At 42.1% G+C, this 27,697-nt stretch overlaps 2 protein-coding genes across 5 annotated transcripts; both read left to right on the top strand.

The window, feature by feature from the left end:
• The first annotated feature begins 849 nt into the window (after nucleotides 1-849).
• On the top strand, nucleotides 850-17,924 carry si:ch211-225b11.4 (thyroid adenoma-associated protein homolog). 4 transcript variants are annotated; one of them, XM_023281195.3, is made up of 31 exons: nucleotides 850-1,047; nucleotides 1,130-1,310; nucleotides 1,395-1,481; nucleotides 2,390-2,417; nucleotides 2,517-2,665; nucleotides 2,768-2,890; nucleotides 2,984-3,104; nucleotides 4,058-4,203; nucleotides 4,292-4,373; nucleotides 4,450-4,586; nucleotides 5,940-6,137; nucleotides 6,229-6,952; nucleotides 7,444-7,596; nucleotides 7,785-7,894; nucleotides 7,974-8,134; nucleotides 8,210-8,376; nucleotides 8,465-8,629; nucleotides 8,717-8,865; nucleotides 8,973-9,113; nucleotides 9,199-9,303; nucleotides 9,399-9,599; nucleotides 9,688-9,838; nucleotides 10,187-10,439; nucleotides 11,115-11,351; nucleotides 11,469-11,673; nucleotides 13,080-13,268; nucleotides 13,945-14,204; nucleotides 14,307-14,462; nucleotides 14,542-14,808; nucleotides 14,891-15,093; nucleotides 15,197-17,924. In XM_023281195.3, exons 1-31 carry the CDS (start codon nucleotides 926-928, stop codon nucleotides 15,442-15,444), a joined length of 5,619 nt encoding a protein of 1,872 aa, XP_023136963.2. In that variant the 5' UTR covers nucleotides 850-925; the 3' UTR covers nucleotides 15,445-17,924. The 4 variants fall into 4 exon arrangements, with proteins under 4 accessions (XP_023136963.2, XP_054867722.1, XP_054867724.1 ...); XM_055011747.1 differs by having other exon boundaries at nucleotides 8,943-9,113; XM_055011748.1 differs by lacking the exons at nucleotides 850-1,047; nucleotides 1,130-1,310 and adding an exon at nucleotides 1,887-2,020 and having other exon boundaries at nucleotides 1,403-1,481; nucleotides 8,943-9,113.
• Nucleotides 17,925-19,683: 1,759 nt separating this feature from the next.
• Nucleotides 19,684-26,535, top strand: pik3ip1 (phosphoinositide-3-kinase interacting protein 1). The gene is made up of 6 exons (XM_023281190.3): nucleotides 19,684-19,953; nucleotides 20,155-20,283; nucleotides 20,742-20,858; nucleotides 22,521-22,709; nucleotides 22,804-22,882; nucleotides 24,745-26,535. Exons 1-6 carry the CDS (start codon nucleotides 19,842-19,844, stop codon nucleotides 24,959-24,961), a joined length of 843 nt encoding a protein of 280 aa, XP_023136958.1. The 5' UTR covers nucleotides 19,684-19,841; the 3' UTR covers nucleotides 24,962-26,535.
• The last annotated feature ends 1,162 nt before the right edge of the window (nucleotides 26,536-27,697 follow it).

The raw sequence follows: 27,697 nt of genomic DNA, 5'->3' as shown, positions 1-27,697 counted from the left end.
GCACATGGAATTAAAATGTTGCACATGAAACTGAAATACTAGACTGTCACGGCGTGGGGTGAACCCGAGCACACAGACCAGGGACTGAGGCAAGAACAAAGGTGGATTTTATTATTTAAACAGAGGTTAAGGGAGTGCTGGACGGGGTGGAAAACTGATGTCTGGAGTAACTGAACTAAACGGGGAGGGTGGGGGGTGACTGTAGCAGGAACCGGGGGCCCGGTTGGCGTCCTCCGTGGTGGGGGTAGGTAGGCGGCGGAGAGCGGGCAGGAGAGCCTCGTTCCAGGGGGGCGACAGGCGGGGTGTTTTCCAGAGCCGAGGGGGGCGCACGGCAGGTAGAGACCCTCCACGACGAGGGAGTGAAGATGATCAACAGGTGTGCTGCACCGCAGCTGCCCGGAGTTCCGTTAATGAGTGATTGGTGATGAACAGCAGCTGGACAGAGCAGCTCTGCTGAGCTGCAGCAGGAAGGTGGAGAGAGGAATAGGAGGGAGGTCAGGTGGGGGCTGAAGCTGGGACAGAGGAGGGAGCCCAGACATAGACATGATAATAAAACATTGCACATGATAATGAAATATGATGACAATTAGATATTGCACATGTTAATGAGATATTGGACATGGCAACAAAAATAGTACATATGATAAAAAAATTTCACATAATAATTAAAGATTTCACATGATAGTGAAATGCTACACTTGATGATAAAATATTGCACATAAAGTCTTTATGGTGTCATTCGCCAATAAAATTGAGCACCACCTGCAGCCTTCAGCCTCTAGATGTCGCTGTCCGTCTACGATCACTGCTCATCTGAGGAGAGAAGAAGAAGAATAGGAACTACATCACGTGACCACCAGGGAGGCAGCGTGCTGCTGATGTGTCTGACAACAAGAAGCACCTGAGCTGTGAAAATACTGAAATAATGTTCTCGTTTGAAACCCTGATGACGAGTCTGCAGGAGTTTGTGATCTCCGAGGAACGAGCGGCTGAAAATGTCAACAAAACTCTAAGGCTGTTCTTTGATAAACTGTCTGAAGCCTCCAGGTTGGTGCTGAACTCATCATGAAGTCAGTGTAACTCTCCCTGCCAGTCGCATGTGTAATCTGTGATGAATGATCCTGAGCAGGAGCAGTGTGAAGAGGAGCAAGGAGCGCTGTTTGGAGGAGGCTGTCCAGCTGCTGAGGCGGATCTCAGAGGATCAGCTTCGTGCATTAGAAGACAACAACCTGCTGCTTCTGGTCAGGCTCCTCATATCCCTGCAGCTGCAGATGGTCAGCATCTCCACAGCCTGCCGTAAAGTGGACCAGGTCAGGCCTCCACAGTGTGTATGTTCACTGTGCAGTACTTAACACGAAGTGGAATCACATTGCAACTTCACATTTGCCTTACAGATGTTGCAACATGTGGCAAAGGTGGACCATCAACTGGTGTTTCGAGAAACCCTTCAGTGTTTGCACTCCATAGTCCACAGTGAGCAGGTACAGAGCTGTCACTCCACCTGTTTTTGTCATATACACAACATGAAAATGTAAATGCGGCATGAAAATAGCCTTAGAGAAACTGACTTAGGGAAAAGCTTTAAAACCTAATTTCTGTTTTTATGGTTAGAAAGAGGCTTAATTTAGTAAATTGTTCCCAAAAGTTTTGAGCTGCTCAAGTGGTGACAAATTCATTGCGTAGATTTTATTCACACATTAGTCAGGTTTGGCTTTAAAGTACAATGATCAGGCACACACTCTTTTGACCAGTTACTGTAAAAGTCCATGCAGCTTTATTCAAATGATAAAGACGACGATTAGCTGTTTGGATGCTGGATGCTGCCTGTCAGATAGAGTTGTAGTCAAGCGCTTGAATGTCCACAACTCCACCATTTTTCATTTAAGAAACTGTTCCGGACAGCTCTGGATGGATCTGTTGGACTTGATCCTATCATCAAAATGTCTGTCGATTTCACCCAAGCCCATCAAGAACAGTGGAACAACGTTCTCCAAGCAGCATCAACAGTCTTATTAATCCTGTATGTCGCAGACGTGTGACTTGTGGTTTTACTCTCTATCTGCCTGTTATCATTTCCAAAACTGTGTATTTGATTGTGTCATGATGTTTATTCTGTTACAGAGTTGCTGCATTTTGGAACAGCAGATACTGCTTCCCCTATGTTACAAAGAATAAATAGAATTAAATAAAATATTACATGCTGTGTTTAGGGCTGCACAATGGCTCGGTGATAGCACTGTCACCCTAGGTCAAGTTGGGATAGACTCCACCAACCCCATGACCCTAATAAGAATTAAGCGGCATATAGATAATGGATAGATTGATACTGTGTTTATATTTTTGTTCACTATATTTAATTGCAGCTGACCTGGCTTTGTCTACTTTTCAGATTTTGTCTTTTGAGGACTTGCAGAGAGGTTGGTGCTGACAAACTGGGGATGAGCTATGTTAATGGATCGCTAATTTAATTTGAAAGTATTTACCAACTTGTGTCTTCTTTCTTTTACCATTTCCAGCCTGCATGTTCCTGGAGGACAGCACTATGGGTCGGGAAGTGTGGCGAGAGTCGTACATGTCCATGCTGAATAAAGTGTCTGAGTTATTCCCTGTAGTGTTGCAGCAAGAATCCCTGAGAGACGGACCGATGTGTTACGTCATTGTGAAGGTACACAAAGAGTTGTGTGCTTCATCAATCTGTGCATCCATCGCTATCATCATTAACTTATTGTGCGGTCTTTGTTACTGACCTGAAGTGGAATCTCTGCAGGTGTGTTTACAAATATTTCAGCTGTTGTCCAGTGAAGTGGCTCCTCTGGTGTGGGAAAAGGACCACAGGGGCCCCACGGTGCAGAAGATCCTGCAGGCTCTTATGGATATTATCCTTGGACAGGTTTCATATTTCACTGGTTCAGTCATTCAATGAAAAGATAGATATCTGTTGTTGTATGTTTCATCTAATGAGCTGGTGTGTGCTGTCTTGCAGTGCTGCAACAGGGACACTCGTCTCCTGGCAGGAACCGCTGTGTCCATGCTGATCAACACAGCATCAGAGAGCAGAGCTGGAGGAGCTGCTGGCTGGAGTCTGCTGCAGGTCTCTCACTCCGGTACGTAACCATCAACATGACGGCAGAAGTTACATGAGGGTTGCTATAGCTCAGATCTTCTCTGATTTGTTTGAAAGTTCTTTGTCATAAGCTGTGGATAATTAAAATCCATGATACCTGTGAAATTTTTTGATTGACACATCAAGTACTTATGTTCATTTTCTTTAAAACTGCTCATCTCAACACTATTAAAAATAATAGTCTAAAATTTTCAGTTTTTTCTCATTGCGTATATTTTGACATCTGACTGACTATCCAGCAATATTTTTGTTTTTGTGATGCAACTTGCGATAGCTGTTCAATCAGTTCTGAAAGTTCAACAAAAATAAAGTATTTCATATTAAAAATATTTTATATGGTTTGTTTTGTATCATTGTGACATGAAACTGTATGTGGTTCAGAAAACATCACTGGCTGACTTAAAAAAAAATTGTTAATGTGAGCGCAAAGATGGGATTTTTCCATAACTGCTTTGTTTTTTTTTTCATCTTTTGACTCACCCTTATTTAGAGACTATTTGATCTACGTCTTCAATATTACATTTATTCTGAATCAGTAATATGATGAGAAATAACTTTTATAAGCTCCTGAGATCTTGTTGTTCAAACATAGTGTCAAATTTCAATGTATGAACAAAAGTGGGTCAACAAGCAAATTAAAAAAAATAAATGGTCTCAAAAAGTACCTGATATGTCAGTCTAAAATTTCACAAATGTCTTCATAAAGATCCATATTTTGGTCTATAAATGTTCAGGTTAATGAGACATTGTCAAGCAGAAACTGCTCTATGAGGCTGGAATTTGCCCATGAGAGCAACGTGTAAATAGACTTAATCTTTCCGGCACCGTTTCCAAAAGAGCGTGAATATTCTGTATATCCTACAAATTCTACATCAGAGTGTGAACGCCTGTGGATTCTTTACTGAAGAGCGTTTTTTTCCTGTTATGTCCCAGAGCCCTGGCTGCTGATTGTCGGTGCTCTCCAGGTGAAGTGTAAACCTACAGGGAGGGACGCAGTGGACAGACTGGCTGTGAGCAGAGGCCTCCTGACCTGCTGTCGAACTCACATCCTGCTGAGTTCACATGAGGATGCCACAGAAGTAAATCCCGCTGAAGTTCATGTCAAAAACACGTTCTACTTTTGGTGTGTTTGCTTTAGTGCTAAATTCATTTCATTCTTTTCCAAAGTGTTTACTGTTGAGAGGTTTGTTTCCCCTGGTCTCTTCTTTGTGTGAGGAGAAGCTGGATTGTCACTATTTTGCCTTCGAAGGTGAGCGTCATCCAAGTTGTTTGTTCATGTGTTTAAACTGCAAAATCACCTGTTGAAATATGCCACGTTGTTGCAGCGTTGACACTATGGCTGAAGAAAGTGAAAGAATGTTTGGTTGATCTCTGGAAGATAACCGGTGTTCAGCTTCTGCCTGACAACAGCAGCTTGCAGCAGCAGCTCATTCACATCATCTGGACCAATGCTGAAAGCCCAGTGAGTCACTATAATATAACTTTATTACTACACTTCAAAATATTTTAAAATGTTTAAGTGAAAGGACATTTTTTGACTTTGGCAGCCAAATCATGCAGGATGATAATAAATGGTATGTAAGGATCTTTGTGTTGACATGATCAGAATCTGACAACATTACCATTAGTAAGTCATTACAATGCAGTTTTGTTTGAGGAAAAGAGTAAAAATAAGTTGAAACTTCCCAAATTTACACTCAAAGGAAGTGTTCATGAGTTGTATACATTTTTATTTTTAACCAAATTGCCTTCTGTCATTAAGAAATAAAGTCCCAACCGTAAGGGTTTTGATAAGCGCACATTTTTTTACCTTTACGTTCACGTTTTTTGACACATTTAACTTAAATTACAATAGTAGACATCATATTAAAATGCCAGTGCTCAGCTTGATTTTAACAAAGTTTCTATCTTATTTAAAAGCATTGTGTGTGAGAGGTACAGCTTGTTGGACACACAGTGCCCAACTGCTTTGTTTCCTAAGTACCCAGACACTGAGCTACTAAATGTTTCTTGGGCACCTGTGTATCATTTCAGTTCCTGCACAAAAGTGGTTGCAGATTGGGAGTTGAGAGCACCCATTTAGACTGAGTCAGTCAGAGGTGATTGCACAAGTGAAGAAGTGAGGCAAAAAAGCAGCAAAGATTTATCAGAGGTATCAAATGTAAATAGTTTTGCCTAAATGATCACTTTGGTTTATTCTAAAAAAGCAAATAAACTAATGAAAACTAGAAAATGGCAAATTAATAGTAGACTGGTGAGACCAAATCTTGTTTATTACTAAAAGGATTGGAGGATGGAGTAAATGTTTCAGCAAGAGATGAAAATGGCTGGAAGAGCATCACCGGGGGAGATATAAAGCATCTGCTGATGTTTGTGTTGAAAACTGCAGACAGTCAATGGCTACTTCTAAGAAAGTTACTCAAAGTATGAAATACAGCGTTTTTGTTTGACTTCTGATGTATCTGGCCAATTATTTTTGAACCCATAAATGCCGGGCAACATCTATTAAAAGGACTATATCTTCTAGACAGTTGTTTGTAAACCAATACAACTTTACACTTCTTAGTTTTGCTTTATTGCTTATTTTATTTTAAATTGATTGTGCTGAAGCAACAAATTTGTAACTGTCCCAAATATTATTAACTGGGCTGTAAATTCAGAACATCCCCAGTTACAGTCATTCTCTAAAGCCTCATCCAAAAATTGAGGCATCTTTACATCCAATAGTGTCACATACAATAACGGACCTCATGTTAACTTTATGTACTACACAGTGCTGCCAGAGTGTCTCATCTGTCTTACCATACATTGACAGGTGGAAGGAGTGTCAGAATTTGCACGCAGTGCCTTCGTTCTGCTGCTGGACCTCTATGAGAAGGACTGTGAGCAGTTTTGTGATACCAAGACGACTTTTTATTTTACCCTGCTTCAGCGAATCATGAAACTACCCTGGGAAGCCAAAGCCAAATATCACCGTCTTTGTGCCCTGCTGCCATATCTGGGTACTGACATGGTGAGGATTTAATGACTGTTACAATGTTAGTAATGCTGTAACATAATAATTATTGGTCATGATGATCTTGATGCATGTGTCTTTCACTTAGATTCTGGATCAATATGTGGAAATGCCCAATCATCTCCTCAAGTGCTTGTCAACCAATCACCTGTCACCGTGTGGGTCAGAGCTTTACAGATGTCTGATCCAGCAGCAGAGACGAGAGCTCTGCGATGGCTCACAGAAGTCTCACACTGAGCTGGATCTGGCCGGTCACTGGGCGAGGCGTTGGCAACCCGTTCTCCACGAGGCTCTGACGTCTGACATGACTCTTCTACAGAACAACAGCTCCACACAGTTACTTCCCTGCACCTTTCAGGTTTTCCCCTCTGCTGTAGACCATCTGCTGGCCTCTCTGGATCCATATGCCCCTGGACACCTCTACGCCTGGGCCTGCATCCTGAGCTCTTATCGAGCCGTGACCGGTGGTTCTCCCTGGACTCTGCAAGGTAGTTCCACCTTTGAAACCCTCCAGTTAGCTCTGGGCTCTGCTGACGACAAAGTCCGTCTTGCTGCTCTCAATCTGCTTTGCTACTGTCCAAAGACCAAAGACACTCCAACATCAGAGGAGATGACGATAATGAGGACGTTTATTCCTCAGAACCTGAACTGTGAGTCCTCCCCTTTTCGTCAGCATTTTCAGGCTGGAATGAAGAGATTTATGGTTCGTATCAGAGATGGCTGCTTGGCACATGTCAAAGGACAAAAGAGCAAAAAGAAAGGAGGTGCCAGCGAATCAGAGAGGGACAACGAGCTGTTGGAGCAGGGAATAGGTGAGAAAACTGATGGCTGCTGGTTTATTGTCACAGCTAACATTTGTCATATTGTATTTTGCGGTTTCTCTTAAAGTTTAGAAACAATATCCAGTGTTTAACTTGGAGATATACATTTCTATATTCCTAATGAATACAAGGCTTTTGGTGTCTGTTATAGCAGAATGTTGAAAGTTTTAAATTTGTAGATACAAAATGACCAATAATTAGATAAAAAATAGATACCCATATAGAGTTCTCAGCATTACAGCAACATACACTCCTAGAACAATGCGACCAGCAATCCCAAACTGAAATTATGAATTATTATTAAATTATTTGATAAATGAGAAACAGTCTCAAGAATCAGAACACAATTAACAGATAAGCTCTCTTGGTATCCAGTCTATTATTATCTGCCTTTATAGCATTATTTATAGTTTAAAACTATGTCTTTTTTTTTTGTAAACATTCCTTTTCCCTTTTCAACGACCTTTTTGTTTGTCATATAGAGTTTGTGGAATGGTTGAGCCAGCTTCCCTACAGTTATCTGGCACCAGGACACAGTTACCAGAGGAAGAAGACGGCGTTGCTGCTGCTGTCTGCAGTGCTGGAGACCTGCACAGACACCTGGAACCCTGACAAGAAGAAAGGACAACCTCCCGGTCAGTTTGGAAAACCAGAGATTGGAAAATGTGTGGAAAAAAACTCAAAACAAACAAGACAAGTTGACACAATGTGTTGAGACTATTTGATTCTATGCATATATGCAATTCCTGCCTAATGTTAACATTTCTCTTATATTTTCATGATTACTTTGGCTTTTAATCCGGCTCATGAAATATTTTTGCAGCAAATATGGGGTCTCTTATTAACTGTGCCAGACAAAGAGGACAGTGGGATTTCTTCTGTAGGACCAAACAACTGGTTCTTATCAGCTGCTTAGAAGATTCTACAAACGAGGTAGAGCTTTCTCACATTTCTTTGATATAATTCGAATTGATTGAAATTGAAGCTAAAGGACTTGTTTTTTCTTCTTCAGATTCGGGAGCTGTCAGCTGGATTATTGCTGAGATTTTTCCCATCCAGTTTTCCAGATGATATTGCAGGAGTGCTGCACACAAGAACCAAACAGCTTCTGTGCAGTCCGCGGGTGCAGGAGGCTCAGATGGGAGCGCTGATGATGAAACTCCTCCTGCAGAAGTAAGATCTGCTTCCTGCATACCTCAGTTCACGCGTGCTTCAGATGAGAAAGACATAAAGTTATTGTTTCTGTAGATGGCAAGACTCTGGAGGCTCCAGGCTGAGCAGTAACATTGCTGTCAGCAGTGGAAGTGACCCAGTGGCCTCCTGTGTGGTCAGAGTTCTGGTGAAGGAGCTACAGGAGCACTATCTGACAGCCAAGGCAGACACGATGCTCGCTGCCAGAACCAAACCGATACATGGTGAGACTTGAGGTTTATTTATCATAAATGATGTTGACCCTACAAGGCCATTGCAGTTCTGTAAATCCTGTCATGAATTATGCTGCAGGAGTTCTAAGTGCCCTTCAGAGATGTTTGCTCGAGGCACCCCACAGCATCTATGAGTTACTTGACCACAGTCTGAACACTGAGGTTCTGATTCTGCTGGAGAGCATCTCTCTGCTGCTGCTCGGTGTTCTCTACGGAGACCAGGACGTTTGTGCTACCGAAAAGGGTAATGGAGCAGTCTGTAGACAGGATACTAGTTCATTTTAGATTCTATTTTTGACACCACACAGCAAATTGCTCTCTTCTTTCTTAGATGCCCCGCCATCTTTCTGTGATATGGGAAATGCCATCAACTCTCTGATAGCCCAGGCGTCTTCAGGTGGTCAAGCAGATGGAGACGAGTGTGTCCTGCTGTCTGAGGAGCACAGCCTTGTTCTCACCTGCTGCTGGGTCTCCCTAAAGGTACAGTAGAACAAGATGCACCATTAAGATGCATGACTTGATGTCTCAGCATTAGCTAAAGCCTAATTTTTTATTAGTTGTGTGTGCTTGCTGTATTTTCCTATCAGGAGATAGGCATTCTTTTAGGTTCACTGGTGGAGAAAATTCTCGCAGAAACCAAAGAACCCAGCAAGTGTCTTCTATCGAAACAGGATCTAATGAGAGCATCAAAAGTATTCAAGAATATTCTTCTCAAATGTCGTCACTGGGTACGTTTTATAAATCGGTTAGCTTGAAATCTGAATCTCCTGGAGTCCTATGTTTCTTTCTGAAAAGCATGCTTTTCCTCACCAGGGGGCAGTAGAAGGATGCTGTATCGGCTTCACAAAGTTCTGTGCCTCTCTGTTGAGCAGCACTGATCCAGAGCTTCAGGATATTCCAGCTCAAATGCTGAAACAAGTGAGTAATGGTGCATGCTGATATGTATTTTTTTACTGATAAAAGGAGACTCTGGACTGTTTGCTATTAGATTGTTCTCCACTATCTTTTTACAGGGATTGCAGGTTGTTCAGAGCCTTCGTTCCACATCTGTGACCCGGCGGGCTGCAGGGTTGCCGATGTTGATCCTCTGTGTTGTGTCAGCAGAGGAGGCCAGTAAATCAAGACCACTGTTAGCCCACAGTATGCAAACCTTACTGGAAACAGCTAAAACCCCCCTCAGTGAGCACTGGGACCAAACACTGGACCTGCCACAGGTATGTAGACGTAACAACAAGAGTGAGGATGTTGGTTATTGCAACTACAAAGACAGATGTGACCACATGGGTGTCTTTTCCTTTACAGGTGTGTGCGGTTCACACTCTGCAGGCTCTGGTTCGTGGTGCAGGTTTAGGAGGAGCTGTTCTTCAGTTTGCGCCTGCTGTAGCTATTTTGTCTCTCACTCTGCTCAGTTCTCCCTGCTGGGCCATGAGGAATGCTGCTCTGCAACTTTACAGTAAGACAAAGGCACTTTTATAGCTTTGCTTTTTGTCTGTAATATGAAGGACTGCATTAAGGCTAGGCCCTGTCCATTAATGTGCCCATTGTTTTCTCTTTGTTTTTTGTGTAGTTGTTTGGTCTATACGATGCCAGAAAGTAGAAAAGGTTCCTAAATGCACCAAAGAAGCCAATTGTAGTTCATCGGTTTATTTTTTTATAGAAGTCAAACCAATATGGTAAATACTCACTAGTATTTTTGAAGTTGGAAACTGTGAATTTCTGGCTTTTTAAAATGTTTTTGCTTAAAACCCAATTGAAACTATTTAATATCTCAGTTACTACAGTATTCAAAATCTGTTTCCAGGTTCTTTATGCTCGCGAATGCTCGGCCAGAGGTCCAGCAGTGAGGAGGCTGGTCCTACCCAGCATGGCATGTCCCCTCCTGCCTTCTTTTTCCACTACCCTGGGCTCCAGCCCTTCCTCCTGGATGAGCTGAGAGGGGCAGCACAAGTCCTCCAGGGTCCACCTAATGAGGCCAAGCTACACCTCCAGCCCTCACTCTATCCCATCCTCACTCTGCTGTCTCAGCTCCAGCCTGGTGTCCAAGATTCAACAGAGTACTTTTCACTTTAGAATTACAACAAACTGATTCTGTGATCTTATTGGTGTGACTGACTGAAGACAACTGGTTTAGGGAATAGTTTGACATTTTGGGAGTTGTGTGCATTTGATTTCTTGCTAAAAGTAAGACAGGAAGATCAATACCACTCTCACCCCTCTGCAGTAAATGTGCATCTGGAGTCAGCTGCCAGTTTGTTTGGTGAAATGCAATAAGCAGGAGGAAACGGTCAGCCAGCTCTGACTGAAAGTAACGTCATCTCTCATGTTATATTGTCATGTGACACTTTGCAGTTGCTCCTGACCAACAGGTGGTCTGCAGCATAGCTTCCAGAAAATCGTTTTTACTCTACTTTGTGCAGTTTAAACAATCTAGAATATGGTAAAGAGTGAGTTTTATGGGTGCTGGCTGAGGGATTTCAAGACCGTTTTTGCTGTGCACCTCTGTTTCCCATCTTTATTTAGAGCTAAGTTATGAAGCTTCATGATGCTGTTTCTTTGCAAGAATGCAAATAAGCATCTTTACCAAAATGTTGGACTGTTCCTTTAATTGCTCAGCATTTATGCTGTATCTATACAAAATTGTTGGAAAGGACAAAATTTAGTACAAATATATATATCTGTTGTGAATTTTATTTGACCAGATGAATGTCCTCTGGTTTTTCCTCTGCCAGAACTTTGTCAGACTTCCTGCCTCCGTTACTCCAGCTGTCTGCCAGTCCTGTTTACAGTGTGAGAGTGATGGCCTCCAAGGCTCTGGTTGCCATGGCTCCCCCCTCAGACTACATGAACATCCTCATCAAACTCACAGCTCAACTGCCCAGTGCACAGGAGCGCTGCTGTCACAACCAGCTCCATGGCCAGCTGCTGCAGATCAAAGCTATTCTGGAAAGAGCTCTCAGTGCAGGCAGGTGAGACTTAAAAGAGCTGCTTATTCATTCATGTCACATCGAGGCTTTTAAACCCGCTGCTTCATTCATTCTCAGATACTGTCGGGCTTTGAAATCCTGCTGGGCTTTTATTCGCAGGGCCCCTTCAGATGACCTGAGTGAGGTGCTGATCGGGGTGCAAGCCTCGCTGTGGCTGGTGACTGAAGCTCAACGCTGCCCCCTAGTGAGAGCAGTGTACCTCGGAGTGGCAGACTCTCTGAGAAGCCTGTGCTGTGAGACCTTCCTGTCAAAGCTCAGTCATACACTCATGCACAGCCTCCAAACTCCTCAGCAGGGTCTTCAGGTGTGTGACTTGCTGACGTAAACATTTAGGTTTTCTAGTGGGATATTTTAGCCTTTTATTGATTGTATAGAGAGGAAACACTGGGAAAGTGTTGACAGGTAAATAATGTCTCCAGTCTTGAATCAATCCAGTGATATTCCAGTAACATGCAATGCTAGGGCCTTGAAAATCTAATTTCTCAATTTTTAATGTGAATAATGGGTTCTTAAACAAACACAACGTTGCTTCTGCACTCTGCACAACTGCATGCGACTATTATTGCATTTGTGGTTGAATCAGTGGTGCATGTGGTTAGCTTCCGTCACTGTATTGTTTCATTTCGGCTCCGTATGGCTTTAAATATAACAATTGTTTTAGCAGCACGCCACAGGAGTTCAGGACTGCAGTAGTTTCAATACAAAACTTAGATAACACAATCATAACAGTTCATGTGTGCCACAGTCTTAAAGTCCCTCTCTGGTCATTCAGTCAACCTCTAAAAACCATATGGAAAGCGTCCCTTCTTGCCTGAAAATGGCTTAGATGTAACTCTACATTATTGTTTCCCCAAGAATGCATGAATCTATGACGTCCCTACCTCACTCTTTACTCACCCCTACATGCTGGTTGCAGCTCGAGCACACTAGCTCACCTATGACTCTTGTTAAACATTTTAAAACCACTCTGCATTCGATTTTATTATTGGAGTAACTCAGCAATGCATGTCAGAACCAGAAACTGAATCTGGAGAAGAATAACGATACAGAAGGTAACACCCTGCAAGTTGACAGAACTGGTTTAATACATAAGAAATCCCCTAGAAGCCTGAAACTGTGTTCTTGAGATTGTCATCAGAACACTGCAGGTTCAAGACAGAAATGCTCAGCTGTGGTGTTGACTGCTTTTTTTACTCATGAGATGTCTTCTAGTATTAAAAACAAACACCATATGGGCATGTTAAAGTGTTAAACGTTGATTTTCACTGTATAGCCTTAATCCCAGCTCGGTTTATCATAGTCAGCAATAGAAGCAGCTGGTCATGATCACGCAGCGTATGTAGCTGGATAAAATCACTTCATGAACCAGCTCCACTAGTTATCTATCTGACTGCAATGATACAGACATGCACTGAGGAAGCTCTGACTCACCGCTGCAGTCACAATCAGTGTGGGTCTAATACATAATGTATGTTACTGTAACATAATACAGCTCAGCCTTTCTCTGTAGATGAGAGGAATGCAAAATGTGTTGTTGTGTAGTGCAAAACACAAGGGATTGCACCACTAGTTCTGTACAGAGCTGTTGAACATTTGCTGTAAAAATAGTGCTTTTGTACCAAAGTGAAAAGGTGGCTCAAGTTTTTAGGGGCTTTTAAACAGCTACCAGGTGTTTTTTTCCCTAATGCTGTATCTGTGTCATCTCCACAGGTTGGGCTGTCATCCTTCCATCAACAAGCAATCCACTTCCTGTGTGCAGATCTAAAGTGTGCCTGTAAAATCTGGGACAGCTTCTCTGCAGCAAGTCCCGACCTGAGGCTCTCATTGGTCACGTGGGTGCTGGATGGACGGGGATCGCAGCAGACGGGCTTGAAAGAAGTAATCCAGAGGGTGTTGCAGGTGATCTCTAGACTTCAGCATAAACAAAACAACCTGTACAAAAACCGGTCTGGCAGCTTCATTTGTAATGACCTCCTTACAGCATAATGTGAGGAAATCTTGAAGGAAAGGAGAGGCCTAAATATAAAGCCCATGAGGCTGAAATCTGTCTGGAGATCTTAATTCCCCTCCAGCGGGTGAAAGGGTGTGTCTATGAATTGTTATATTCTGTAACCAAAGAGTCTGAAGCACAGTCATGCTGAGTATATCTGTACTTTTCATTACTTTCTGTGTTAAAGGTCTTGCAGGTCATTTAAATAAACTCTTTTTGGCAGCATGTTCCATTATCTCCAGATGCGATAGTACTTATCTACAGACAGTGGCTCTATAAAGACTACTGTTTATGTGTTTATTTAGCAGAGTTTGTTCACACACTTATTATAGTTTAACTTACTTGTAGTAAATGACCCTTTTGCATGCATCAGATTCAGTTTTACTATAATATTTGTAATGCAAAGTGAGGTAAATGATAATAGAAAGTTTTAGTAACAATACATTGACACTGCACACTGTAGATTGGTAACTGGATCATTTAAAATAGAAGAAAAGGACTTGAACGACTCTTTTTAATTACTAGAAGCGCTGATCGTTTGACAGGTAAATCAAAGGACTGAGCTAATACTCTCTCTGTCTCCAGTCAAACTTGAGGGAGGCCTTGTTGAGTGACAGTGTGGAGTACCGCAGGACCTACCTCGCAGCCCTGATAGCAGTGACAGCCCACGGTGATTCTGTTTTACCCCAACATCTGCTGCACTCGGCCCCACTGGAGGAGCCAGTTCTGCCTGAGTGTCTGGATTTGTTGCTAAGGGACCTGGAGGCCCAGAGAGGCGGCCCAGAGTTTCTATCCCAGGCCCTGTATGCTGCTAGTCTGCTGCTTTCCCAATGGACAGACTCCAGGTTTTTACACGCTTGATTGTCTTTTTTAACTTCATTATACAGTCTCATTTTGGAGCACTTCTCCCTGCAGCTCTGACTTTCTTCTCCTCTTATGCCAATCAGTCTAAAGATATCTGCGTTGGAGCGCTGGTGTAACATCTTGGAGTACCAGCGGGCCCCAGACGCCCCTGAAGCGCTCAGGATGGCGTGTGCTGAAGCTCTGTGTGTAGCTGGAGCTCCACTAATGAACAACAGCACTCAGCCTGCCTTTGTGATCAGGTATGATGGAAGTCAAATCAGTTTTTCAGTCTAAAGATACACTGTGATAAAGTTAAAAATATGAATATCTCTGGTTTAGGCTCATCAACACAGGCCTTTACTTGCTGCAGGACCAAAGCCAGCAGGTGAGGATGAAAGCAGCCTGCTTTACCTCAGTGCTCCACCATGCAAGAAGAGGAGAAAGGAAGAAGAGCATCTACCTCATGCAGGTCAACCAGGCTCTGCTGCTCCTCCTGGACCTGCTGCTGGAGGACTGCTGGGACACTCCTGGTACCCTAGAGGTGCTGCTGTGTCACCTGCCTCAGTGTGACCTCAGATCTGTGCTGAGAGAGGCGTCAGTGGGAGGGTATGTTACCTCACTGGATCAATATACTTGGAAAAACGTTAAATGAGCATTGCTTAACTGTCAGTGTTTCTCTTTCATTCAGGTGTTCCACTCTGTATGAGCAGGACGAGGCCAATGTGTTTGCAGAGCCCTCTGTGATGTCTGCACATGTGCTGCAGTACCTGCTGCAGATGGCTGAAAAATACTCTCAATCCTCTGCTCTGGCATCGAGCCTGAATTCATGGGCAGAAGAGAGTGCTACACAGGTGCTAGACAATCTTACTGTCTGCAAGAAGCTCCTGCCAGGTACCAGCTTAGCATTTTGCCCTGGATAGAAGAATGTGGTTGTTAAATTCATTTGTATATGATGATTTATTGCAAATTATCTGTGTCTTTATTCTTTCTGTAGCTGAGACATTGACGCCCAGTTGGCTGGCTCTCCTCATGGACCCCCGTTTCCACAGCAGCCTGTGTGGCCTGTTCACTAGAGCTGCCTTCCTCCTCCAGCTGCTGAAAACATCTGATAGCATACAGCACCTCTGCGATCCTTCATCCGTGCACACGAGTTTACAGGAGGTTTGCAGTCTGCTCGCTCAGAACGGTGTCCACTTTCCCTCGGCGGTAACAGCTGCTGTGGCTGGAGAGCTGCTGCTGTGATGTAACACAGACGCTTTTTTATACGCTCAGTGGGCAAAGCCTGTTGGACGGCGTGTCCCGGGATGAAATGACCTGTGGATATTTTAAGGCTGCTGATGACAGACACATGTGCAGCCTTATTCTTGAATGAATATCAGAAGTGCTGATGCTGCAGTGCATCAGCAGTTGGGAGGCTGACTGAGTTACGTAAGAGCTCAGTTGCTGCAGTCACTTGTGTCCATCATCACATTTACTGTGATGAATAAGAGACCCTCTGGGCAGTGGGTGCTGTGTGCAAATACACAAAACGGTGCACTGAAACAGCTGCTCTTCATAGGCTCTCGAGGCCTGTTTTTGCAAGAAAGCTTTTAAATAGGGTTTATAACATGACATTTTCTGAAACTTTATTCATTTTTAGAATAAGGCTTTTCAAATAGAGCTACAGTAAGAGGTCTGTCTCACTTTCACCTCAAACACTGTGCTTTTGTCCCTTGTTGTTCAGAGCTATATACTTGCCATGTCTCAGCAGGAACAGCAGCAAGACTCAGACTGGTGCACTGATGTAATGCTACAGCATTTAGAGAACATGATCAGCCCTATACAGTGTGTAGCCTCTAATGACAAGCAGGCAAAATGCAGGCTTTGGCATCTGATTTTAAATGTATAGCAGTAACCCAATAGCAGTCACCCGTACTCTTGACAGAAAGTTTCAGTTTAAAATTTTAATTGAAATATTTCACAGTTATGGAAACCCATTTAAAAAAAAAACAAAAAAGAAATTGCAGTGGGTGCTGTGTGCACATACAGAAAAGTAACCAAAATTAAGACCTGCTCCTCATGAGCTTTCAAGGCTTGTTTCTACAAAAATGCTTCAAATAAGACTTAAAAAAGGTCATATTTTTTAAGTGAAGCTTTACTTGTTTTTAGAATTTAAAGCTGTTTTTACGCAGAGCTGCAGTAAGGTCTGTCTTTCTAATCACATTCACCCTGAGCTTAATGCTTTTGTCTTGTGCTGTTCTAAGCTGTATACTTCATCAGTAAACCTCAGACCGATGCATTGATGTAATGCTACAGCATCTGGAGAAATTGCCTGCTTGGCACCCAGCTGGGGAATACAGTGTGTGGTTTATTGTTCCATTAGAGGCCTTCTGCTCGGATAAGTGTCCATTTTCCAACCACATGAGGGCAGACAATGATTGACTGGATGCGATAGAGAGTTGGCGGTTGCCCCGCAACCGACCACACACTGGAGCAGTCTTACATCATCAGATAGCCCACTGCTTTTGTTTGAGATGGGTGGCTCTCAGTATCAGACAAACACTGACATGAAAGTGTTTATACATGCTATGACTGGCCATGTTAAGGTATTAATTAAATGTATACGGATGCTTACCTGTGTAAGAGTCTAACCAGTCAGTTAATCAGCGTGCGACGACAATGTAGCCCTATCCGCACTTTCATTGTGTATGCATGAAGAACATCTAAATTAGGCAACAACAATGACAATAAGCTTGTATTAATGATTCATACTTAAACCTTATGTAATGTGTTTCCTATGATGCACACCCAGATCCACACCTGCTGCGTGGAGTTCTGAGATTAACATGTGCCTCATAGGAAACTGTCAGTGATTCTGTTTGAGAAGAGGATTCAGAAAAAAAGAAATGATCAGTCAAAATGAAAAAGTTGGACAAACTTTGAATCATTCAATCAATTCTTTAAAAAATTGAATTGCGCCACACTTAACACCTACCATGTGCTTTCTTTTGATCAAAACTTTCTGCTGCTCACCAAATGATCATATGATTCAGCTTCTTACATTTGTAAGTGTTTCAAGCCAAAGCTGCATAGCAGGCAATCATATAAACTTTACTTCAAAACAATGGTAAGAAACACATGTTGCTTGAGCCTGTCGGCATGCTTGAAAATAAAGGTTGAAATTTAATGGAAAGATGTACTCATTTTGGTTTCTGTTCTTGCTTGAACAGCATGCAGTATTAGGGCTTCTGCCTCAACCTTGAAGACAAAGCTTAAGAAGTGAGTTTTAAGTTGAGCAGGGTTGTAAACCTCCTGAAGGCAGAGTGTGTATAATGGAGAATGACCATCTGGCTTAATAAAAGCTGGCCGATCGTTACTGCGAGTCTCTGGGCTCTCAGTAAGCCTGCGTCCTGCTAATTAAATGATTAACTATGGCAACAGGGAACAAGGCCAAGTAGGTACAGCCACTTTGATGGGTGGGTGTATGTGTGTACATAAATACAGACATTTGTGCGCCACTTGGACTATGAGTGTTTTTCCACTGTTGTGTTACAAGTAGCCAGAGGATCCTTGCTTTTAAGGTTAAAAAAAATGGCAAGGCTCAAGTGTTTTTCATTCTACAAATGGAGTAACAGTATCAATCTTAACAACCTTCTTGATGTATGGGTTTTGTCAGTGTAACTGTGCACTTTGATTTTTAAGATTATCGGTTTGTCCTGAATATAATAAACATCTGGAATGAGCTTGTTTTACCAATATGTCTGTTTTTCATATGATCAGTGCTACTTAGTCTTATTTTCCAGAGCTTGATATATGCAGTAAAGCATATTGGAAACAAAGACTACTGCAGCACTTTTTCTGCAAGCATCAAATACTTAAAGAAATGGACTGTATGGATGAGCAGCCCTTTACAATGTGGAGTCTCTTATAACACAAAAATGCAGGTTTTGGCTTTTGGTGTATCAGCGTATTTTGGTAAGCTAATAAGAATTTAAGTATTTTGAATTTATTAGTATGACAATCATCCAGCAGCCGTTTCTCCTACTCTTGACAAATACTCTCAAAACTTGACTTAAATTATCCGTTATGGAAGCGTGTTACTAAAAAATAAATACAAAATACATTTTGGAGCCATTTTTATAATTTTGTATGCGAAAATTTTGAGATAGTTGAAATATTTAACGCAGTATAAGAAGTATTTTGATTATTTTCTCAGTAAATGTACAAATACTTAATAATATTAATAATATTGTGTACATATACTTTAGTAGAAATCCTGCATTCCGAATCCTACTGAAGTGAAAATACAAAAATATTAGCATCAAAATACACAAATTGCAAAGAGTTAAAGTATTTGTTTTGCAGAATGGCCTGAATGATTTTGATAATACTATTGAAATATAATTATTGGTATATTAGTGTATACATTATTTTAATGTTGCAGCTTGAGCTGATTTCAATTACTTTATATACTGCTTGATACATTATTATTCAATTTATATTTTACATTCGCAATTAAGGGGCAAAATACCTCGTAATTAAAGTGGAGTACAAAATAAAATATTTGCCACCAAAATACAGTGGAGAAAAAGAGTAAAATAGCATGACATGGAAATACTAAAGTACATCAGTTGGCTAAAAGTACTTGTCTGTTTTCTGCCTGTGGCCAAAAATACTGGGACTGTATGAATGAGATGAAATGAGCAGGGAGTGATGGAGTGTACCACACAGATGTTGCGGGTTTGCTCTAGTGATTGCCTGAAAACTGAGTAAGCATTTATTTGAAAAGTGGCTTAGTGCACACTGACTGTGTCACGCGTTGGCTGCCCTCATTACCAACAATGTCCAGGGCCCCTCTGTGTTGGTGCTCAGGCTGACGGAAGCAAACACTGCTGGCAGCTGTCCTCTAACTCCTGACCACAGGCAGCGATAAACAGGCCTCATGGGGAGCAGAGGAAGCCTGGGAAACGGGAAGGTTGGGATTGGTCAGATGTACCAAGCACTTAGAGCCAGATAAGACTCCACAGTCGGACGGGGATTATAAATGGAAAGTAATGACTCAGTGTGTTTTTAAATGAAAATGGAAAGCAGACCAGCTATTTATAGACGACCACAGAACATGTAATAAGCATGGAAATTGGCCTTGGAGTGGAAAAGGGGAAAACTTTGGGATGGCTTACAGAAGCAAGCATAAACATCCTTTTATCAAATCAGCATAAACAGAAATGTGAATGAACATCCTTGACTTTTTCATGATGGTGTTGATGATGTGATGCTTCTCTCAAGGCTACATGCCAGGATAAGCTGCCGGACTGTTTTGCAGCTGATATCCTGTGTGTGTGTGTGTCTGTATGTGTGTGTGTGTGTGTGCGTGTATGTGTGTGTGTGTGTGAGAGAGAGAGAGAAGCTAGTGAGGCTTTAGGACCTTGAAGCTCGTACTGCAAAGCTCAGCTCCTCCTCCTCTTCCTCCTCCTCCTCCACCTCCACCTCCACTGAAGGCTGTTTACGAAGAAGGCTGAGCTCCTCTGACAAAAACAAGGGCTGGGACTGCTGCGAGAGGAGCAGTGTGTCTGATGCACATTCAGCACAGGCTCTTGCTCCATTATACACGTTTTGTATATATTTGTGTTTCTGTGCTTTAGAGAGAAACGAGGCGCATCATGTTGTCTGTGAATTCAGCCCGTCAGCTCTGCAGGATGTTTTTCTCTCTGCACGTTGTTTTCCTGAGCGTGGCCATCGTGGAGAGCAGTGCATCAAATGGAGATCAAAGAGGTAAAACAAACAAACAAACAAACAAAAAACATGGATTGTGGATTATATGTGCATTTTTTCATTCAATTCCTCTTTTGCTGTGAAAAATAAACAAGCAAAGAATTGTGAGCTTGCCGCTGTTTACACGCGAAGGGGTGATGTTTAGTGTGTTTACCATCTGTTTATGTGCAGGACTCATGTTGTTTTTGTTGTTTTCCTCAGACTGCATGACATCCAGAGGTGTGGATTACAGAGCAGAAGAACAGAGCTCCTCCACAGGTCTGACCTGCCTGAACTGGACCAACACAACCAGAGACTATGATGTTAACATCCATCCTGATTCACAGACAGGTAAACCAATAGTTTTTTTAATGCAAGGATCAGTGAATGTCCCTTTGGAGTCTCAAAAATGAAATTTAAAATATCACACATGTTGATGAACACAACACGATGACAAGCTTTATTGAGACGAAACAGTGTAATTAGATTAAGGATTGTAAGTAATTTTACAAACATGTAGAGCAACAAACTGAGGAATTTATCTGATTTGTCTCCTTAAGTGGCTTCTTTTCTACAGAAACTGCACTTTCTTTTGTGTGTTCTCATGGCAGCCTGTTCATTGTAGTGTGATGAAGTCATGTTAATGATTAATGAATCCAGCGGTTTGCCCACACTGGGACACACACACACACACACACACACACACACACACACACACACACACACACACACACAGAGAGAGAGACATGCCTGTATTTCCACAAGGCATCAGTAAGAGACATGTGCTGTTTTCATCGTTCCTTCTCTAGGTGTTGGAGATCACAATTACTGCCGAAACCCAGACTCCTCCGACAGGCCTTGGTGCTACATTGCTGGCCCAGATGGAACAATCCAGAGACAATTCTGCACAATTGAGCCATGCAAAGGTCAGTAAATGTTGTACAAAGCATTAATTATTAACATTTGTTGAGTATGTATAGGGCATTTGTCAAAAAAACTGCCAGAACGCAGCTGCAAATGTCTGGTCTGGCAATATTTAATAGGCTTTTTCCAGATGAATAGCAATACAAAACTGAAATAACTCTGTGAATGCTCCGTGGGATTTGTTCTCTTCATTCTGCTGCCAATTACCGCTTGTAAAACTCCTATTATTTTAAACAAGTGGACTCTGCTCGAGAAAAATAATGAGGTTCTTTTTTTGTAGCTATGCAAATTTTCTAATTAGTTGACACAAAAAAGATGCAGCCAAGTTGTAAACTTATATGGGTCAATAAAAAAAAAAACTTTAAAAAGTTTCCTTGTGGTACAAATACCACAAATAAAGCATGTGTACGTCATTGTTGGAGATGGAATACTGGCTATAGACTTTTCCCAGGTAAGAGTTTTAATCTGTTGTAGGTCATTTGGTCAGTGTTAAGCTACTGGCAGAAGTCTTGTGTACTTTATCCTTTGTTTCCCTCTTATCTCCAGAGCCAACAAAGTGACACAATAACAAAGCCCTGCACACACATGTTGGAAAGTTCAGCCTGAGGAAAGGCGATGACCACGCCCAAAAACCAAGCTCATTGGCACACAGAAACAGGCTCTCCTTGGAGACAGCAGCTAATTGGCTGTTTCACTTTATGACTTCATGCCCTTTAACTCGGGCAGAGTTCATAAACAACTTGAGGAAATGGAAAAAAACTTAAAGAGCAGATGTTTTCATCTGCAGCCGAACCTTTCTGTCTCTTGAAAAGGAGTTGAGCAGGAGGAGTGTGTTTATATCTGGTGTTTATAAAAAAAAAAAAAAAACGCACACGCTTGCTAATCTTCTAAATGATTTACATTCCAATAGTTTCATGAGTTCAGTGGCAGAGCTTCGGTCTTGCTGTCTGGGAGGGTTCTGCATCAGTGGTAATGTCATTGGACCAGCAGTAATAGGAAACCACACGCTCCAGATGATGCTCCATAGTGAACTCAAAGTGTAGTGTAATATGATGTAGTAACAAATGAGGGGACTGTTTGTTGGGATGCTTTGTAGAGCCTCTTATTTTTAGTGTGTGTTAATGAGCATGGATGTAATAATGGGATTAAAAAAAAGAGCCAGTACTGTGTGAAATGCTGTCATTGTGCACTGAATGTAATCTGATATCAATACACTCTTTGATGTGATAATCAATAGATCAGATGTTTATGGAAAAGTATAGCTGACATAACCAACTTTTCTGGGTTAGTCAGCAAATAGAGGTCAGAGATCATGCAGCAGCAAAACCCAGAAAGGTCCTGTACAACCAGAGATAACAAAGGGAGAGATCTCAATCTGTAGAAGACCAATCTGTATGGTAAAACTTTGAAGTGGTGGTGAAAGTTGAGGAATGACTGTTTTCCACAGGGTAAAGGTTTGTGAGAATGAGGTGGACTAGGCAAAATAAAATGACAGTTTGTAATCAAATCAACAATGTACACTGCAAACATGACTGTTACCTCTGTCTTACCTGCATATTTTATTTTGATCTGATATGGCTCACACTGGCAGTGGCACAACAAGGAAAATCCCTGCTAAAATTGTTGTTTTATTTTTTCCCTTGTTCGTTTCTTTGTGTCTTTAGAGGAGACCTCGGCGGTGCCAGCGGAAGCCAAATCCTTCAACCCAGCAGGAACCACTCCCTCCACAGAGATCTTCCAGTCGGCCAGGTCACGAGCTTCTCAGGGAGAAGTTGCAGCTGTGCAGCCGGTGATGGGAATCAGCCAGCGAGTTCGCACGGCACCTAAAAAGAAGAAGGACCTCGGCACTCTGGGTACGTTGTACCGGGTGTTTCTCTGAAAACATACTAATGATGGTGCTAAACGCAAACCTACAATTAACCTTTATGCTTTCCTTTTGGTTTTCAGGCTACGTCCTCGGCATCCTCATGATGGCGATTATCATCGTCCTGGGAGTTGGCATCACTTTGGGCTACTTCTATAAGAGGTCAGTATCTAAATCACAGCAAGATCATCAGTGTTTAGGTTCAGTATCAAAAGAATTGCAAGAAAGAGGTATGAAATTTCTTGTATTCTGTCTTCAAAGAGGTGTTTAGTCTGTTTCATGAATGACATTCATATGTTGTGTACTTTAACCGTGACACAAAGACAAACAAGTGATACTTCAGATATGACTAACTCACATGATAACACATCTAAGGTCTCCTAAGCTCAGACCACCAGCTGCTCCCCATTCATATTCTGTGTTGTTCCGTTTGTACCTAACGCAGCCATTTCAACAGCGGTATCACAACAACCACAACAGAGCATGGCAGAGAATGAAACGCCTGCAGTCTATTTTGAGCTCTCTTATTTTATCTTCTCAAAAGCAAAGGGAGTGTGGAGGGTGGGCTGGATGGAGGAGTCTGGCCATTCACTACAGTTATGTAACATGTAAAATGATGACGGCAATGCTGTGAAAGAGGGGACTCTGATTCCCTTTGGCACAACACAAAATACCCTGCCAGGTCTGTGATAGGCTCTCATATGTGATCAGTGGGAAGCCTGTCTTTGTTTTCTATTATTAGGAGGTGATTATTAATAAGGAGGAGAAGCACGTTATGTCAGAGGGTTTATACTTGCCCTCAGTGTGCAGTGACATCAGCCTCAGTAGTGGTCATCAGTGACCACATGTGCTCTCCAGGCCAACAGGGGTGCAATGCAGAGGTTCAGTTTATACCCCCTTTGAGAACAGGCTCTCAATCTGCCAGTAGGAGAAGGTATTTTAATGACGAGGACACTGATCCCCTGCACCCTGAAAAGCCCCGAGGCCCTGCATCGTTGTACAAGTGTTTGGACTCCATTTAGATATCCCCCTCTAGAATGCGCTGCTTTGTTCTTTCAGTGCAATTAGGCTTTTTCCATCTCTTTGTGAGCAACCTTTAGTTGCAGTGGGAAGCTTTCTTGTTCTCTTTCTTGTCAGTTACATTAGAAGATCAATGCCGCTCTCATATCTCTGTGTTGAAGTGTAGCTGGAGCCATCAGACAGTTAATTTTTTTTCTCTGCAACACCACAGGAAACACAGAGAAACCCGTTAGCTTTGCCAGGCAACCCCTTCCAGGAAGTTTCTGTTCCTGGGAAAGAAACAATCTGGCACAGAGCAAAAGGATGTGAAAAATCCCAGATAATACTGAAACTGAATTCGTCCACACCCCACTGTGAAGACTCTGCTGATTTACAGTGTTTTTGAGGCAGAGCAGAGTTGCACCATAGGCATCCCTGACTCAGGCAGGTCGGAGGTGTTTTCAATCGGGAGTATTTTTGCCTGTTTTGGCTCCGGATCAGTAGAAGGCCGTCTCATGCTGCTTCCCGTCACTGAGTAGATAAACTCCTCGCCAGCTTGTCAGTTGTGCACTCCATTCGCCATCTGTCTCTTGTCATTGCTGCGAGCTAGGCACTTGTTCTAACAGGCAGCGTTATCTCCATACAGTATGTTATCTGAAGCCCCTTATCATGAATATTTAACTTGGGTGGCACCCAAACATTTGACTGCAAATAGCTTCAGCTGCAAGGCATCACAACAGTAGATATTTTGCTTATGATAATAGCAAAATTAGATGACGCTGATTGGATTTTCACATGACAACTTTGATCTTTAGCTGAGGGATCATTTAAAAAGGCATAATCAATATTATTTTATTACAAGTGGAAAAAGTCCAAATGATAGCTACTGTTGTTTGACAACTGTTTGTTTGCTCACCTTTAAAAGGTAATTATAGGTCAGCAGTTGTTCCAAGTAGGAATAAAAGAAACTGTTATTGCAGACTGAACTTTTGAGGTCTGACTCTAGGTGAATGTTTCATCCTCAGGGGTCGGGACTTGAAGAAGCAGCATGAGCAGCGGGTCTACGAGCGTGAGATGCAGAGGATCACGCTGCCCCTGTCAGCTTTCTCCAACCCCACCTGTGAGTTGGTAGATGAAAACACTATCGTAATCACAGCGGAGCACGAGACCACCCCTGTCCAGGAGGGCGTGGAGGGCGGAGACCCTCTGATGGGCCAGCAGGCCGGCACCCCCGGAGCATGAGTTAGCATGTCATCCTGACTCAGGACTGTGATGCATTTTTTTTGTGGACCAAAAAAAAAAAACCTCTCCCATCTCCCTGTTTCTCCTTTTCCACCTCCCAGAATAACCTGTTTCTGAGGCAGTAGGGGAGCAGTGTTGGCTCCAAAGACTTGAACTGAGTGCAGTGTCCTTTGTGTCCCTTTTTCCTTAATTTTTTTATTTTTTACATGAGTGAGGCACAAACAAGATAAGCTGACACACAATGGACACAGTCTGAACAACTAAAAAGCCATCAAGGTGAAATTGTTGTCAATTAAGCTATGTTACGAGGTCTTTAAAATTCATATCTGAAAGCCAAGAAAATAAGGTCACTGGCTGTCCTCTTTAAAACATCAAGTCAAGGATAGTCAGTGTTTATAAAACTTCGTGATGAAGCCAATTCTTTATCAAGAGATAGTGTTTGGAATCGGGAAATGTTTGTTTTTCACACGAGGTGCGGTTATATGATATGACTGGGTGATGGGTTTTCATTTGTATTGACCCACTGGCTGTGCCGACGGAGACACGGAGGAGACACGTGTTTGTACAAAGACTGCTTTGTCTCAGAGTTACTGGTGGCACAGATGTGTGTCCAAAAATAGTCGTCCTGCTCTGAGAAGACAGGATGAGGGAGCATGAGGTAAAAACAGGCCCGCTAAAGACAAGGGAAGGCCTCCAACTCAGAAAAACTGCCTTAGCATGATACTTCTGAATGTATTTGCGTATTTTCTTGTGGATTTTTTGTCTTTTTCCTCAAGTGACGGGCCAATGCAGTTTAAAAGCATCGACAGTGGTCATTGGCAGACCTGAAAGAAGACGTGCCCTTTTCTTCCACAGGTTAAGGAGTGACAGGAACTAAAACAGAGCGCTCTCAGGACGCATGGGAGACAGTAGTTAGTCCTCAGGACAAAACAGCACTGCCACAACACAGAACAGATGGGATCAGAATAAGAAAGAAAAAGGTCTGTCTTTGCAGTGCAGGACAGTGTGTTGAAGTGCTGAAGAAGCCTTAGATTCAGACATTTGAGATGCATTTGATGCTTCAGAATAGAGATGTGAATGGAGCACAATAGAAACAGTCCAAAGTTTGCTGTTGTTCACCTAAAATATTCTAAAAAAAACATGAATGCATGTATAATATGGTTACCTGCTGTATGTTTGCCGTTCAGGGGCCCCTTTTTTGCATCCTAAAAAGTAGAACTGTTCATTGAAAAAGACATTTAGATGAATACCTGCCTGACGATAGAAACCATTGTACACACAAGACTTTAGTTGCACTTGATGCACCATTACTTGTCACTGTATTAGCAGTTTGTTTGTTAGCATTCGACCACTCCAGACAGTCTTGTTTTGTGATTACTGCTGGATCCATTTCACTGGTAATCTTTGGTTACTGCTGCTCCATTGTTTGAAGTGTCTGTGTGCTGGATGTAATTATTTTCTTCATTATAGCAATGTGTTGAAATACTACTGTTCAGCATTTGAATTTAGTACTTGTATTTGTATGGATGCAGATTTTCATTGCGGAGACTGAAATAAAACATCAAACACCAAAATGTGGTGTGGTTTGTATATTTATAATTATGGAGAGAAAAGGAGTTTTTCTCACTAGAACATAAATCAGCATGAAAGCTTGGACTGCTAGAAATGCCTTGTTGAAGGCTTGCTCACTGCAGGACTGTTCTGTAGCAGCTCCCTCTATTGGCAGTTTTTAAATACATTATTTTATTTACTGGAGTCACCTGAGAGAGCAGGTTAGAATAATACTAGACTAGACTTGTAAACATATAAACTTCTGAAAGCTAAAAAGAAATTCAGCAAGTTAGGTTTCTCAATGTTTCTTTTTGATAGTTTGTTATACACAAATGTCTTCATTCTTTTTTATATATAGATTAACAAAAGGGGAATTACACTCAGTAAGTAGTCCATAGCCAGGATTTAAAACGGAGGTACCCTGCTTGGTTTGGTAGTTTTGAACTGAATATGAGACAGAAATGTTGAAACTATAGGCTTCAGTTGACAATAATCACTGTTACTTAATAAACTGAGCCTTTATGCCAAGCTATTAAAAACTAGTGGTTTTTTTAAGATGGTAAATTGCACTTCAATAGGTTAAATGACAAAATACACTACCATTCAACAGTTTGGGATCACTTAGAAATGTCCTTATTTTTGAAAGAAAAACACTTTTTTTCACAGAAGATAACATTAAAATAATCAGAAATACAGTCTAGACATTGTTAATGTGGTAAATGACTATTCTACTTGGAAACGGCTGATTTTTAATGGAATATCTACATAGAGGTACAGAGGAACATTTCCAGCAACCATCACTCCTGTGTTCTAATCACTGTTCCCTCTAAGCCGCGCGCGTGCGCAATTGCGCACTGCTGACACGGTCTCCGCGAACAGAAAATCTGCGCTGCGCACAAACAAAAAAAATCCAACCTAAATTGTAAATAAAATAAACACGTAACAATTCATTCTGTGCTATTTTTCAATGTGAGTCAGTGAGTGACCGGTGACTGGCTGCTGCAGCCAATGATGCGATTCACATACGTATTTACCATAGACTGTATATAATAGGGGCTGCACAGTGGCGTAGTGGTTAGCACTTTGAGAAGGTCCCTGGTTCGCGTCACGGCTTTCCCGGGATCTTTCTGCATGGAGTTTGCATGTTCTCCCTGTGCATGCGTGGGTTTTCTCCGGGTACTCCGG

This window comes from Amphiprion ocellaris, chromosome 6, assembly GCF_022539595.1.
Source record: "Amphiprion ocellaris isolate individual 3 ecotype Okinawa chromosome 6, ASM2253959v1, whole genome shotgun sequence".
Lineage (NCBI taxonomy): Eukaryota > Metazoa > Chordata > Actinopteri > Pomacentridae > Amphiprion > Amphiprion ocellaris.
The sequence above is the reverse complement of the archived record's forward strand: the minus strand, read 5'-3'. Positions and strand labels throughout refer to the sequence as shown.

Bases quoted from the DNA above. Each gene is read 5' to 3' on its own strand.
- pik3ip1 (XM_023281190.3), top strand. From the start codon at position 19,842: ATGTTGTCTGTGAATTCAGCCCGTCAGCTCTGCAGGATGTTTTTCTCT. The intron at 19,954-20,154 runs GTAAAACAAACA...TGTTTTCCTCAG, and splicing joins ATCAAATGGAGATCAAAGAG to ACTGCATGACATCCAGAGGT. The intron at 20,859-22,520 runs GTCAGTAAATGT...TTGTGTCTTTAG, and splicing joins CACAATTGAGCCATGCAAAG to AGGAGACCTCGGCGGTGCCA.
- si:ch211-225b11.4 (XM_055011747.1), top strand. From the start codon at position 926: ATGTTCTCGTTTGAAACCCTGATGACGAGTCTGCAGGAGTTTGTGATC. The intron at 10,440-11,114 runs GTACTTTTCACT...TTCCTCTGCCAG, and splicing joins GGTGTCCAAGATTCAACAGA to AACTTTGTCAGACTTCCTGC. The intron at 14,205-14,306 runs GTTTTTACACGC...TATGCCAATCAG, and splicing joins TCCCAATGGACAGACTCCAG to TCTAAAGATATCTGCGTTGG.